Genomic DNA, 13,417 nt, shown 5'->3' with positions numbered 1-13,417 from the left:
CACAATTTGAAAAAATATCCTTCAAGATTTTTCATTACATGAAACTCGACCTCTAGACTTCAGACATTCCCTTTCAACTTCCGGCTCCTTAATTAATTACCTATTCTTGTTCCCAGTTCCCAGAGCCCCTTGTTTTTACTTCCTGTAGTCCTCTAGCACGTGGTCAAAAGAGAGGACAACTTTGTGAACGAAAAGCAGTGTTGAAATCACCAAACCTGCTCTTGTTGCGATTACGACTGAGAAGCAAGAGGTGAAAGTTCTCAAAATGCAACAAGTTCAGAGCATTCCCTCCGTTGTAAAACTCAATGTTGGCGGTCGTTTCTTCACAACAAGTCTTCAAACGCTGACCAAATCCAAGATCAAGGCTCAAGGTTGACCGCCATTTTGTTGTCAAAGTCTGCGATAAAACCTTGCGAAGACGGCGCCTTCTTCATCGACCGAGATGGAACTCACTTCCGGTTTAAACTTCGCACTGGGAAATTCCAGGTGACTCTATCGTATCTCCGTACTGGACAATTGATAGAACCAAATAATATATTTCTTAATCAAGTAATCAAGAGGTGGCAGTAGAAGCTAGGTCTAACAAAATTACCAAAATAGTAGAGATGGTTAACAAGCAGTTGCTTCCTTTTAGAATGCAAATCCGTCCGTGAATTTCGAGTCTATCCTAGATCAGTTAAGATCCGTGGATCATCGTCGCTTGTAACGGTATGAATACACTTCGTTAGCCAAATAACTGTAATTGAACTAAGTGGCGTGCATGATTTTTAGTGCCATATGAGATGAATAAGCACGAGTAAATTTTGGAAAGGCCGACCAAATTGCAAGAGCCCGTAGGGTGAGTGCAATTTGTAATCTTTTAAAAATTTACGAGGGCTAATTTATTCCAAATCGCACAGATAACTTATGAGTTTACTTAACAATGATAAAAATGCAAAAAATCGATTAGGTTTTCCTGTTTAGACGTGTTTACTTTGTTTCATGGCTCACTGGTGCGGCCGCTTGCGTTTGTCTTGTCGTCAGACTTATTCCTTGAAAAACTTGTTCAAAGTCTGTTTTCATCATCTGAGGCTAAATTTTAATTGACTTGAGAACTGCAGCCGGGAGACTCGCTTTACACTATAAAATGCAGGATGGCGTTAGCAGGAAACATGGAGTACCAAATGAGGAAAACGTAAATCACATATTTTCGACAATAAAACTTAATATTGGCGGTCATTACTTCACAACAAGTCGTCAAACACTAACAAAGGATCCGGAGTCCGAGTTGGCCGCCATCTTTTCATCCAGGTCTAAGTTTATAGAATGCGAAGACGGCGCTTTCTTTATCGACCGAGATGGAACTCACTTCCGGTTTATACTTAATTATCTTCGCACTGGGAAAAGTGTCCTACCAGAAGGAGCAACAGCCCTCAGCCAACTGCTGGAGGAAGCTAAATTTTACCAGATCAAGGAGTTATTAAACGAATTTAATTTGGTGGCGTCAAAGACAGAAGGAAGGGTTAGAATCAATGTCGGTGGTCATTACTTCACCACAACTCTTCAAACACTGACCAAAGATCCAAACTCAATGCTGGCCGCCATGTTCTCAGGGAGATTTGACATGAAACCTGCTGAAGACGGTGCTTTCTTTATCGACCGAGATGGAACTCACTTTCGATTCATACTCAATTATCTCCGGACTGGGAAATTAACTTTTCCTGAGGGAGAAAAAGCCTTCAAAGAACTACAGGAGGAGGCTGAGTATTATCAGATAAAAGGAATACTTGATGAATTAGAGTTTAACTCCGAAATTATAACAAACGACAACCACCGAAGCTTGTTGTTAAGGTGGCTGCCCCCTCAAGATACACAGGTGAGGCGAAGGCGCCTTCGTCTGCTGTTCCGCGCTTCTCAAGATGGCTTTATGGCGAAAACATTTCACTCCAAGTGCGACAATAAAGGGCCCACAGTCACTATTGTTCAGAGTGGAAAATATATTTTTGGTGGATTCACTGAAGAGTCGTGGGGCAGTAAGTACTAGAGTATTATAAGAATTGTGCAAACAGAGTTTAGTTATGAAGGCGAACGAAACTAGTAGAGCAGTCCAAAATTTTCAATATGCTCATTGCCAAAACATTTTCTCAGAAAAAAAATACAGACTACGCTTAAAGAGCTACAATCATACGATAACAATTGGGAAATACGTCAATAAACCATCGCAAGTGTCATGATAGGGTCACAACCGAGGGCTTTTCGCAGAAAAGTCTTCTAAGTATTACGAAACAAACTGCTGATATTTGATAAAATAAGGATTAATGTCTATGGAGAACAACACTCTCATAATTCAATTTTTACTGCTCAAAACAAAACTTATTTATTTCCTTCTTTTTACTATCCGCTGGCATAATCTCCATACAGTCACGCACCGAAAAAAAATAAAACTACATTTTAGCTATTTTCTTAAGAAATTAAATTTGTTTACTTTTAACTCAGTATGACAGGTACTACTCGCATTCATTTTATTTTTCTAGGAATTACGCATTCTTTGCATACATTTTTAGGGTAGATAGTAAAACCTGATTCTCGCGAAATTTCGCCCAACAATCTATTATGAGTATCAGGATTTTCTACATTACTCTCGTGACGGCTGCTAACGCGGCTCGGCGGCTGCGTTTGCGGTTGCGTTTTGTATCTATAAATTAGATGGAGTCGTACACTCGGTGGATGTGAATTTGCCAACCTCTCTCGTAATAGGAAAGGCACGGCTGATATTTATTGCTTTTATTTGTCTGGTTATCTGTTCTTATTTAAAGAAAACAACGAAATAAAATTATTCGTCAAACGAGCCACACGGATAATCCGTTAAGTCGTCTCACCCAAGCAAGAGCAGATCACCGAGCTAATTCAATTTAATCATTGTAGACAGTGTTATCTAATGCGCTTTGTTTAATAGAGAGGTAACATTTCTTCAACAGGCCAAGGAGATTACACGAGATGTACAGAAGCATTCTTGTTCAGCATGGTCAACCCAAGTGGCACAGAACCGACTAAAATGCCACTTAAGCGAGAAAGTCAGTACGCTATTTGCTGCAGAAGTGACTATGGCCCAACGTTTGGGTTGGGAAGGGATGGGCATGACCTGCACATCTCAGGCAAAGCAAACATATTTACTTCAAGTTCAGTTTGTCTCGGTGAAACTTACAATAACCCAACTTATAATGACCCGGAATCCAACGCTGATTTGTTCTTCACTGGAAAAACTCATTTTCACGTGACCAATTACGAAGTGTTTGAACTTGTGAAATGACAAATATTCTGTTAAACGGACATTTAATGTGTTTTTTTTGGCGACTAAAAGGAAATCGGGCACCTTTAATTACGTAACTGATTATCAAATGACATCGGTAAAGAAGGAAAATCTTGATTAAAAGAAAGAAGAAGAAGAAATAAAAAGAAAAAGATTGTTTTCACAACTTAATAGAAGTTGCAAGGTCTTTCGGACCTTGCTCCCCTTCTTCCATCATTTTACAATTTTGAGTTAAATTTTAGATACTGAAAAATAAAGATTTAAAAAAACGATGACATTTTTACTCGGTATCGATGCAGTGCACAGAAGTGATTGTAGAGACGAGCCGTTTATAAAAGTTTCTCTAGAATTGTAATTTGTTTTTCAGCCGCTAAATAATTTGACGCAATACGCGAACTTGTTACTCTGATAAACGAGAGTCACAAAAACTAAGACCTAAGACCTAAGACCTCAAAAATTAACTAAGACCGAGAAAAGTTAGTGTATTGATGAACTAGCAGGTACTTGAGGTCAGTTTTTTACAAAACATAACTACAAGAATATAAACATTCCTTTTGTTTTTTTTGACGGTTATTAAATGCCACGTCTATGCTAGTTAGCCCAAGCTGTCACTTCCGCCATTTTGGCGTTGGAGTTATCCATTTCTAGGTTTACTACTCCTAAGAAAAGGTCCTTCTCCTAGGAGTAGTAAACCTAGAAATGGATAACTCGCTAAAATGGCCTCGTTGCAACAAAGTAAGCGGTCACAAAACAAGCAAAGGACTGTGAAAAGTGAGGTGAGGTATTTATTGAGAATTTGACTGTATTTTTACTCCCTAAAACTTTTTAAAACTCGCGCCATATTCACACCCAGATCTCGCGCAATCAAAAAACCCTATGGAACCTTCTTAAAGTCTGTTTTCCTGCCGTCTCCATCTGAGGCTGAATTTCAATTGACGTAATAACTGCAGCTGGGAGACTCGCCTTACACCAAGATGGCGTTAAGCAAGCCTCACGAAGCACTAAACGAGGACGACGTAAATCGAATTTCTGAGATCATAAAACTTAATGTTGGCGGCCATTACTTCACAACAACTCTTGGAACACTGAGAAGCGATCCAAACTCAATGCTACTCATAATTGTCTCGGGGAGATTTGAACAGAAACCTCAAGAAGACGGCGCTTTCTTCATCGACCGAGATGGAAGGCACTTTCGATCAATACTCAATTACCTCCGAACCATGGAATTATCTTTTCCAGAGGGAGAAACAGCCTTCAGAGAACTACAGGCGGAGGCTCAGTTTTACCAGATCCAGGGGATACTTGATAAATTACAGTTCAACTCCGAAATTGTAACAGAAAACGAACACCGAGAGTTGTTGTTACAGTGGCTGCCCCCTAAAGATACACAGAAGAGGCAAAGGCGCCTTCGTCTGCTGTTCCGCGCTTCTCAAGATGGCTTTATGGCGGAAACATTTCACTCCAAGTGCGACAATAAAGGGCCCACGATCACTATTGTTCAGAGTGGGGACAACATATTTGGTGGATTCACTGAAGAGTCTTGGGGCAGTAAGTACTCGAGTTTTGTGAGATTTATGCAAACAGAGTTAAGTTATGAAAGCGATAGAAACTAGTAGAGCAGTCCAAATTTTCAATATGCTTATTGCCAAAGCATTTTCCCAGAAAAAAAAAAAAAACAGACCTCACTTAAAGAGCGACAATCATAAGATAAAAATTGGGAAATACGTCAATAAACGATCGCAGGTGTCTTGATAGGGTCACAACCGAGGGTTTTTCGCAGAAAAGTCTCAATAGTATTACGAAACACACCGCGGATATTTGATTAAATAAGGATGAATGTTATGGAAAACAACAGTTTCATAAATAAGCATGCCATTTCTACTGCTCATAATAAAAATTATTTACTTCTTCCTTTCACTTTCCGCCGACATAAGTCACGCACCGAAAAAAAATAAAACTACATTTTAGCTCTTGAGTTTCGTAAGAAAATTGGTTTTGTTTACTAGTAACTCGGGATGACAGGTACTCAGTACCTGAATTCATTTTATTTTTCTGGGAATTACGCATTATTTGCATACATTTTTAGGGTAGGTAGTAAAACCAGATTCTCGTGAAATTTCGCCCAACAATCTATTACGAGTCGCAGAAGAATAGCTTTCTAAAGATTTTCCGCATTACTCTTGTGACGGCTGCTAACGTGACTCGGCGGTTGCGTTTTGTATCTATAAATTAGATGGAGTCGTACACTCGGTAGATGTAAATTTGCCAGCCTCTCTCGTAAAAAGAAAGACACGGCTGATATCTGTTGCTTTTATTTGTCTGGTTATCTGTTCTTATTTAAAGAAAACAACGAAATAAAACTATACGTCAAACGAGCCATACGGATAATCTGTTTAGTGGTCTCACCAAAGCAAAGAGCAGACCACAGAGCTAATTCAGTTTAATTATTGTAGACAGTGTTATCAAACGCGCTGTGTTTAATAGAGAGGTAAAATTTCTTCAACAGGCCATGGAGATTACACGAGATGTACAGAAGCATTCTTGTTCAGCATGGTCAACCCAAGTGGCACAGAACCGACTAAAATGCCACTTAAGCGAGAAAGTCAGTACGCCATTTGCTGCAGAGGTGACTATGGACCAACGTTCGGGTTGGGAAGGGATGGGCATGACCTGCACATCTCAGGCAGAGCAAACATATTTACTTCAAGTTCAGTTTGTCTCGGTGAAACTTACAATAACCCAACTTATAATGACGCGGAATCCAACGCTGATTTGTTCTTCACGGGGGAAACTCGTTTTCACGTGACCAATTACGAAGTGTTTGAACTTGTGAACTGATTAATATTCTGTTAAACGGACATATAATGTGTTTTTTGGGCGACTAAAATTAGATCGGGCACCTTCAAGTAATTGATTATCAAACGAAATCGGTAAAGGAGGAAAATCTTGATTAAAAAAAAAGGAAATAAAAAGAAAAAGATTGTTTTCACAACTTAATAGAAGTTGAAAGGTCTTTCGGACCTTGCTCCCCTTTTTCCATCATTTTACGATTTTGGTACTGAAAAATAAAGATTTAAAAAAACGCTGACTCGGTATCGATGCAGTGCAGAGAAGTAATTATAGAGACGAGTCGTTTATAAATATTTCTCAAGAATTGTAATTTGTTCTTCTATCGCTAAATAATTTTTATGCAATACATATTCTTGTTACGGTGATTGTGATCGGGTGTCTCAAAAACTAAAACCTAAGACCTCAAAAACTAGAACCTCATAATCTAAGACCGAGAAAAATTGGCATATTGATGGACTAGAAGGTACTTGAGGTCAGTTTTCCTTGTTGGGATTAGTTGGCGTCTAGCTTAAAAGCGTCAGAGTCAAAGACTTTTCATCGATAAGTTTTCAAGGTCTTGGTTTTCGAGGTCTAAGGTCTTCGTTTTCGAGACACCTCAGGAAAAACTATGCGAATGAACTGACGAAAAATCAATAAAACACTCGAATTGCAACACTATTGGTCATATCGGATTACAATGCATAATTACAAAAAGATAAATTTTCCTTTTGTTTTTTTCGTCCGCCACGTCTATGCTAGCTATCCCAAGCTGTCACTTATTACGCTATTATGACTCGTCTATGAAGTACTGTTTGTTCAAAACCGCCGTCAACGTTGCGATCTACGCCTGTTTAGCTTCCTGTTTTCTACTCAACCTTCGTTCGAAAAAAAGATTCGAATTGCTATAGATTAATTACGGAAACGTTATTGTGCGACTGGAAATCAGATATTTCAATACGATCTATTAATAAGCAAGAGCAGGAATTTTATTGAAATGCAGCAGGACTCCGGCGTTCCTTCGATTGCAAAGCTCAATGTCGGCGGTCACTATTTCACAACAAGCCTTCAAACACTAACAAAGGATCGAAACTCAATGCTGGGCGTCATGTTCTCAGAGAAATTTGATATGAAACCTGCTGAAGACGACGCTTTCTTTATCGACCGAGATGGAACTCACTTCCGCTTTATACTCAATTATCTTCGCACTGGAAAATTAACTTTGCCTGAAGGAGTAACAGCTCTCAACGAACTACAGGAGGAGGCTGAGTTTTATCGGATTAAAGGAATGCTGGATGAATTGAAATTCAATTCAGAAATTCTGACGAATAACGAACACCGAGACTTATTGTTAGGATGGCTTCCCCCCCAGAATACAGAGAAGAGGCGACGACGCCTTCGTCTGCTTTTCCGCGCTTCTCGAGATGGCTTTTTGGCGTCAACGTTTCACTCCAAATGCGACAATAAGGGACCCACGGTCACTATTGTTCAGAGTGAGGAAAATATATTTGGTGGATTCACTGAAGAGTCTTGGAGCAGTAAGTACTCGAATATTTTGAGATTTATGGAAACAGATAAAAGAAACTGATGCAACCAGACTAATGATATATGTAATTAAAATGTAATAATCGTTCGCAAGAAATTGGAGAAAATACGTCAAAGAATCATCGAAGGTGATTTAATCGCTGGCTCCAAAGCGAGCTTGTGAACGGTTTTTCTTTCCCAAAAGAAAAAATTGACTGTCGTTTCTAGGAAAAATATGGATTTATGAAAGCGAGCTTGTCGCGTGATTAGAATTTGCTTTGTTTTTAATAAAGTAATGCACCGTCGATTCAGAGAAAAATATAGATTAGTGATGTTGTACACAACGTTTCCGATAATGATCATGGCTCTTTTTCTGGTAACATTAAAGCTGCTTCAGAAAGTTTTTAAATGAGCCACAAGTGCCCCGACGAGAAAGCGAGTTTTTGTCCCTTTTACTTGCTAAAACGATATTTCAATAAGTGTGTTTTCCTAGAAATTAAATTTGCTTGCTTTCAAAGCCAAAAGTTCTAGTATTTCATTGGCTGGCATTTCATTAAAGCGATGACGTAGTGTGCTCTAATTTCTTTTTCGAGGAAGTACTTAATATACATGTGTCACAGACAACGTATGCTTTACATTAACTTATTACTTATCCAGAATTGCCAGACTCTCACGAAATTTCGCTTGAAAGCATTTTTTGAGCGTGGAAGAGTAACCGTTTGATTTTCTTTATTCTGAATACGTCTCGCCCGGTGGCTGTTGAAGCAACACGCGGTTCCACGAAAAGACATAGTATACTTAGTTTTGACTCGGTAGCGGTAGCGCTTCATATATGAATTCGTTTAATTCGATGGAATCGTATGCTCAGTTTACCGGTGTTACGTTATTTTCTTCTTAAGAAAATGACGGCTAAAATTACTGATATATACTGTTTTAAATATCCTAAATCTCGTTTTCTCTTTTCGGTTTCCTCAAGTGCAATACGGATACAATATCTGTTTGTTTCCTGAAGGACAGCTGCTAAGATGACGTGACTAAGGTGGATCTTGCGCTGACATTTCTGTCAACATTTTGCCTCTTTGTTTGTTATTTCTTCTCTGAACTTATATAGAAATGAAGGCGAAGCCCCCCACTCGATTAGCACTGAACATAAGCTAACATCCTTGCCTTGAATATGCACAGTCAACCTAATCGTGGAATTTGAAGTTGTCTTTCTTTCTTTTTTCCTCTAATTTTTAAGGTAAAATGCTTTTATTTGCACTCTACAGTCTCTTCAACTTTTCTGTCTGCTTTACGGTCATTCAGCATAAGTGGTGTTTTTGAGCAAAGCAGATCTGTCAGCTCGGTGCAACAGACCATTGAGTATGACCGCTATAGTGCGAGCAAAAGAGTAATGCAAAATCAAAGCTTCGTATCTCCACTTAAGTGTTTCGTGCTTTGTTCCAGTGGGTTTCAACTGCGACTTTTTTTTAATGCGACTTCACCGACTTTCCTATCCAGACACCTAATTCTCTAAAAAAAATTGAAGGCAAGAAAGCACAAATTCAACTTTATTTACAAGTAGGCCTATAAATTCTTCAAAGCCATCACCTGGTTAACTTGAAACTACCACGAATGACAGCGCAGTACATTTCTTTCAAATTTAATTTCACCATTTATTTTTTCTGCGGTAGCTAGAGAAAAATTTTCCTAACTTAACTGAGGCAATTTCGCTTTTTTGATAAGCGCGTGTAACTTCGTTCGTATACAGATTTGAAGATCCGTAACCTAAAATACCACGATTGGGATGCCTGTGCACAAAGTCGCGAAGACCGCACAAGGATAACTTCAACTTTTACAAAAAAATTACTGAGGGCTGATAGTCTCCCTGCAGATCACCGAGTAACATAAGTGCGAACAGGATTATCTACCTGTGCGTTAACCAATGAAACTTTCATTTCGTTTTCAGGTCAAGGAGGTTACGCAAGCTGCAAGGAAGCATTTTTGTTCAGCATGGTCAATCCGCGTGGCCTGAAACCAGCCAAAATGCCACTTAGTCAAGATGGTCAAAAGTACGCCATCTACTGTAGAAGTGACTCTGGACCAACGTTTGGGGGAGGTACGGACGGGCACGACCTGTACATCTCAGGCAATGCAAACATTTCGGCTTCAAATACAATTTGTCTCGGCGACGTTTATGATATTTGCAATGCTTATAAAGATTTAAATGGTACTATTCTCAGAGGTGATTACTTCTTTACGGGGAAATCGCTTTTCAATGTGACAAATTACGAAGTGCTTCAACTTTTCAACTAGCATGTAACTTGTAAGTAGTAAGTAAAGCCTTTATACAGGCCCAAGTGGCCAATGAAGCGGCTAGGAGTATTGCTATTCCCCCTGGATGGGATGCTAGGCCAGGGCTCGAACCCGGACCACCCGATCCGGAGTCGAGCGCACTAACCATGAGGCCAGCGCGCCTCCACAACCCCAGAGACAGTTGCTAAATGATGAATGAAAGTCGGTATCAAAGAAAAAACAAGGTAACTTCCTGAAACTGACTGTGATTAACAAACGAATAAGAATCACATTGGAAATTTTGAATATAAAAAGAAAAGGGAAGAATGAATAAAATATCTTGTAAACTGAGAGATTTTGTCTATCTTTCCTTGAAAATCGAAACAATAGCTGTCACAAGCGTAATACTTATTTACATAAAGTTCACCATATTATGATCAGGCAGATGTTAAAGGCCCGGATTTGTACCTGTAAATTGGTGAGTAATTAAATCTCATTAAAGGCAAAGTGCGTGTGTTTAATGGGTCTTTGATATTTTGTTTCTTAGAAAAAAAAATCTTGATTGGCGGTGACAACACAGATGAAACACAGGTGATAGTTGTCATGACCCTGTTGCCCCCTTAACTGACAAACAAAAGTTAGCTCTTCTCTGCTCTTCCGCAACGCTTCGTTTCACCAAACGAATGCCTGGAGTAGGCTGGTTTATGGTGCAGTATTTATAAAGATATCTTTTAACGTCTTTCAAGAGGCGTAGGAAACCTCGTCCTACGGATAGATAAATGAATGGGAAGAACAAGCAACAGATAATCTTTTTGAAGAAAGGAAACCTGTTCATGAGGTGTGAGTGCGTGGTTCATTTTTTCACTGATTTAGCAAGTACCGAAGACGAAGATTAGAGAGAGTCTGCATGAAAGGGGTGGAGCTGTCAGCCGTCAAACGACCTAAAAATTTAAACGTCTATAGTCAAAAATGGTGAATTTAGCCGTCAACCGTAAAAAAAGTAGCATTAAATTAGTGGTTTTAAGTTGTGGCAAGATTTCTTCACAGCCCTATCCATCATTATGCATGCAGTTCTTTGTTAAAAGAAAACGATAACGCAAATAATTAAAACTATAACAAAATTCTCGAACGTAACTGGTCATCACCAGCTCGATTTGAGTACTAACCCCTGCAGAGAAACTGTAGAAGAATTTGTGTCACGGTTTTCACAGCAGTGAAAGTACAATCAAAGGTCAGTAGGACAATATTTATCATTTTGAGTACAACTTTAAAGATCCTGATCTCAGCATGCAAAACTATCTTTTCAGTATTTCAAATCGAAGCAAACACAAACAGGGTTGGATAATTATGAAGGCAACATAAGGAAATGTACATGGTACAACTTGTTTATCGATGGAAATGCTTCGGAGATGAAGGAAAGCAATACACATAAATATCTCATAAAGAACGGGCACAACCGCCAGTGCAGTAAGACACAAATAACTAAGATCTGCATTAACATATACCTTTGTTTCTCTCAAAGGTTTGGCGGTTTTAATCCAGTGTAAGACTATCCAAGATCCGCTGGAATAATATTTCGGATATTGTTTACCGCACAAGATGGCACAGCGACCCTGAAGTGTTTGTCGAGATGACCCCAACACCAACGAACAAGCTATCTGTAGGCAATTTAGCGAAATTTCCTTCCAGGAAAGAAGCGAAAAACAACTAGCTGTAGTACTGTATTATTAAATCAATGGCAGAAACAACTCAAGCAAATCGATCTCAAAATGTAACAAAACAGATGAAACAGAAAACATTTAGCTTACTCGTTTCCGGTGCGATTATCTGTGCCTTACTGCTGCCTGTAGGCGTAATAGGCCGTCTCCAGCACCCAGAAATCGAGGCAAATTGACTGAAAACCTGGATGCTCAGTGATACAACTTATCTGGGTCTCAGGCCCTTGCTCCTCTACTTTTTGCCACAATTACCCGATTTCCGTACAACAAACACTTTCATGAGTTTTTGGCGTTGGTTGACAAGTTCCACACTCGCACCTTTGATAATTACTCGGGCTTTCCAAAGGAAACGCCCGAGTTGAAATTCCGGCTTCGTTTTTATTTTCGTTCGGTCGCAAATCGCAGTCAAGTCCTCATCACGCATGCGTGACGTTTGACTAATGAGCACATGGCATGGTGTAATGGCGGACGTAGAGAAGCTTTCGCGGTGCAAAATCAGCACAGACACTGTGTATAATACGTTCAAAACGCACACAAGATATGCACAGATCGTTCGCGGTAGAACCACACTAAAAGATGTCGAGCGTTTTCGGAACGAGTCGGTCCGCGAACCCTATGAGAGACCTCTTTATGAGCAAACATTTATGAGTGAACCTTTCATGGAGAAACATGCTATATCAACTGAGCTATCTAATGTTAATCGAGAGAAGCACAGACAGAAATCTCATCATGCACGTAGACGTGATCGTGAACCAAGCAGAATACCGATTCGAAGTTTGAAAAGTTAAGGAAGAACAGCAGAAAGGTTAGGGAATTTGTCTATGCACGTATTCTCTCATGTATCCCCATGTCATCTACATTGTAGTGTCATGTTGATGCCAAAAAACTATTAAATGAAAGGTCGTTTAAGTTAAGCTGTCGTGAAACAAAGTTTATTTCCAACAGAAAGCCCGGGTGAACGCAAATATGCGTATAGTTTTATATAAAACACCCTCAGAAGCTCAGGTTTTAAAAATCTGTGTTGCATTCTTTTAGATTGTACCCTTGCTTTATTGGATTTTCATGTCAAATACGAATAAATCTCACAGTAAATTAAATATCAGTTTGAGTTTCCGAGGAGGTCGCATCGCTGTCAACATGTTCTTCGGTAAACCTTACGCGGCTCATATTGTTAAGGACGTGGCCCAGACTCTCCTAAAGATTCTGGATTATTCCCATCGCTTTCATATACTAAGCTCAGGGCATTCGAGTTGCTATCTTCTGAAAAAACATCTTCTAAACTACCGCTACTTATACGAGCTCCCACACTAGCTCTATTGGGAAATATGTGTTGCGCAATATCTTAGTTCCACGGCTTACGTCACGACTTCTCGCTATTGTTTTTAACGGAGATGGAATTTCAGTTGAAAACGCCGATTTTCTCCTTAAATAAGTCGAATTGGACAAAACGAATTTCAAATTCGTTTTCTAGGCCACTTTTTACATTGTACAAGAAAAACATACATTTTTGGGTTTACATGCCCTTTAACGCCGAGTCACACAACGCTTGACGCTTTCAAAAATTTCTGGGGACTTGCGCTTGGGCCGCCTGGAGCTGCATATGTACAACTGTTGTCTAGGGACCGTGAGAAAAGGAGTTGAACGGTGAGATGTGTTCTGACATATTGACCTTTGCGACATGTTGTTAAATCACATGTATTTATCTATTTTTGAAACTAAGAGCTCACAGTATGAGCTATAATACCTATAGTGATATTTTTGGTAATTACGCATTTCCATGATGGTT

At 39.4% G+C, this 13,417-nt stretch overlaps 4 protein-coding genes across 6 annotated transcripts in view; all 4 read left to right on the top strand.

The window, feature by feature from the left end:
* Positions 1-131: 131 nt before the first annotated feature.
* On the top strand, positions 132-3,561 carry LOC113678626 (uncharacterized). Its single transcript, XM_089211445.1, has 2 exons — positions 132-2,012; positions 2,958-3,561. The coding sequence occupies exons 1-2, from the start codon at positions 1,127-1,129 to the stop codon at positions 3,287-3,289; spliced, it is 1,218 nt and encodes a 405-aa protein (XP_089067571.1). The 5' UTR covers positions 132-1,126; the 3' UTR covers positions 3,290-3,561.
* Positions 3,562-4,121: 560 nt separating this feature from the next.
* On the top strand, positions 4,122-6,796 carry LOC113678618 (uncharacterized). The gene is made up of 2 exons (XM_027195517.2): positions 4,122-4,837; positions 5,796-6,796. Exons 1-2 carry the CDS (start codon positions 4,264-4,266, stop codon positions 6,125-6,127), a joined length of 906 nt encoding a protein of 301 aa, XP_027051318.2. The 5' UTR covers positions 4,122-4,263; the 3' UTR covers positions 6,128-6,796.
* A 107-nt stretch (positions 6,797-6,903) lies between these two features.
* Positions 6,904-7,958, top strand: LOC113678627 (BTB/POZ domain-containing protein KCTD21-like). The gene has a single exon (XM_089211453.1). The coding sequence runs from the start codon at positions 7,113-7,115 to the stop codon at positions 7,701-7,703; it is 591 nt and encodes a 196-aa protein (XP_089067579.1). The 5' UTR covers positions 6,904-7,112; the 3' UTR covers positions 7,704-7,958.
* Positions 7,959-12,073: 4,115 nt separating this feature from the next.
* Positions 12,074-13,417, top strand: part of LOC113678592 (BTB/POZ domain-containing protein KCTD21) — an 8,504-nt gene continuing 7,160 nt past the window's right edge. For 2 of the 3 annotated variants that reach the window (XM_089211447.1, XM_089211450.1), the window contains exon 1: positions 12,074-12,436. The gene's annotated coding sequence lies outside the window, so the exon portion shown is untranslated. Of the gene's footprint in view, positions 12,437-13,015; positions 13,276-13,417 lie in introns of those variants that run through there. The other variant, XM_089211448.1, reaches the window with a different exon arrangement.

The sequence above is a fragment of the Pocillopora damicornis genome, chromosome 7 (assembly GCF_964200805.1).
Source record: "Pocillopora damicornis chromosome 7, jaPocDami1.2, whole genome shotgun sequence".
In the NCBI taxonomy this organism is placed as follows: domain Eukaryota; kingdom Metazoa; phylum Cnidaria; class Anthozoa; order Scleractinia; family Pocilloporidae; genus Pocillopora; species Pocillopora damicornis.
This window is presented reverse-complemented; position numbering and strand designations above follow the sequence as displayed.

What these genes read in the sequence shown, in the direction of transcription:
- LOC113678626 (XM_089211445.1), top strand. Translation starts at nt 1,127, where the DNA reads ATGCAGGATGGCGTTAGCAGGAAACATGGAGTACCAAATGAGGAAAAC. An exon ending in CACTGAAGAGTCGTGGGGCA is followed by an intron (nt 2,013 to 2,957) that starts GTAAGTACTAGA and finishes TTTCTTCAACAG; the next exon opens with GCCAAGGAGATTACACGAGA.
- LOC113678618 (XM_027195517.2), top strand. Translation starts at nt 4,264, where the DNA reads ATGGCGTTAAGCAAGCCTCACGAAGCACTAAACGAGGACGACGTAAAT. An exon ending in CACTGAAGAGTCTTGGGGCA is followed by an intron (nt 4,838 to 5,795) that starts GTAAGTACTCGA and finishes TTTCTTCAACAG; the next exon opens with GCCATGGAGATTACACGAGA.
- LOC113678627 (XM_089211453.1), top strand. Translation starts at nt 7,113, where the DNA reads ATGCAGCAGGACTCCGGCGTTCCTTCGATTGCAAAGCTCAATGTCGGC.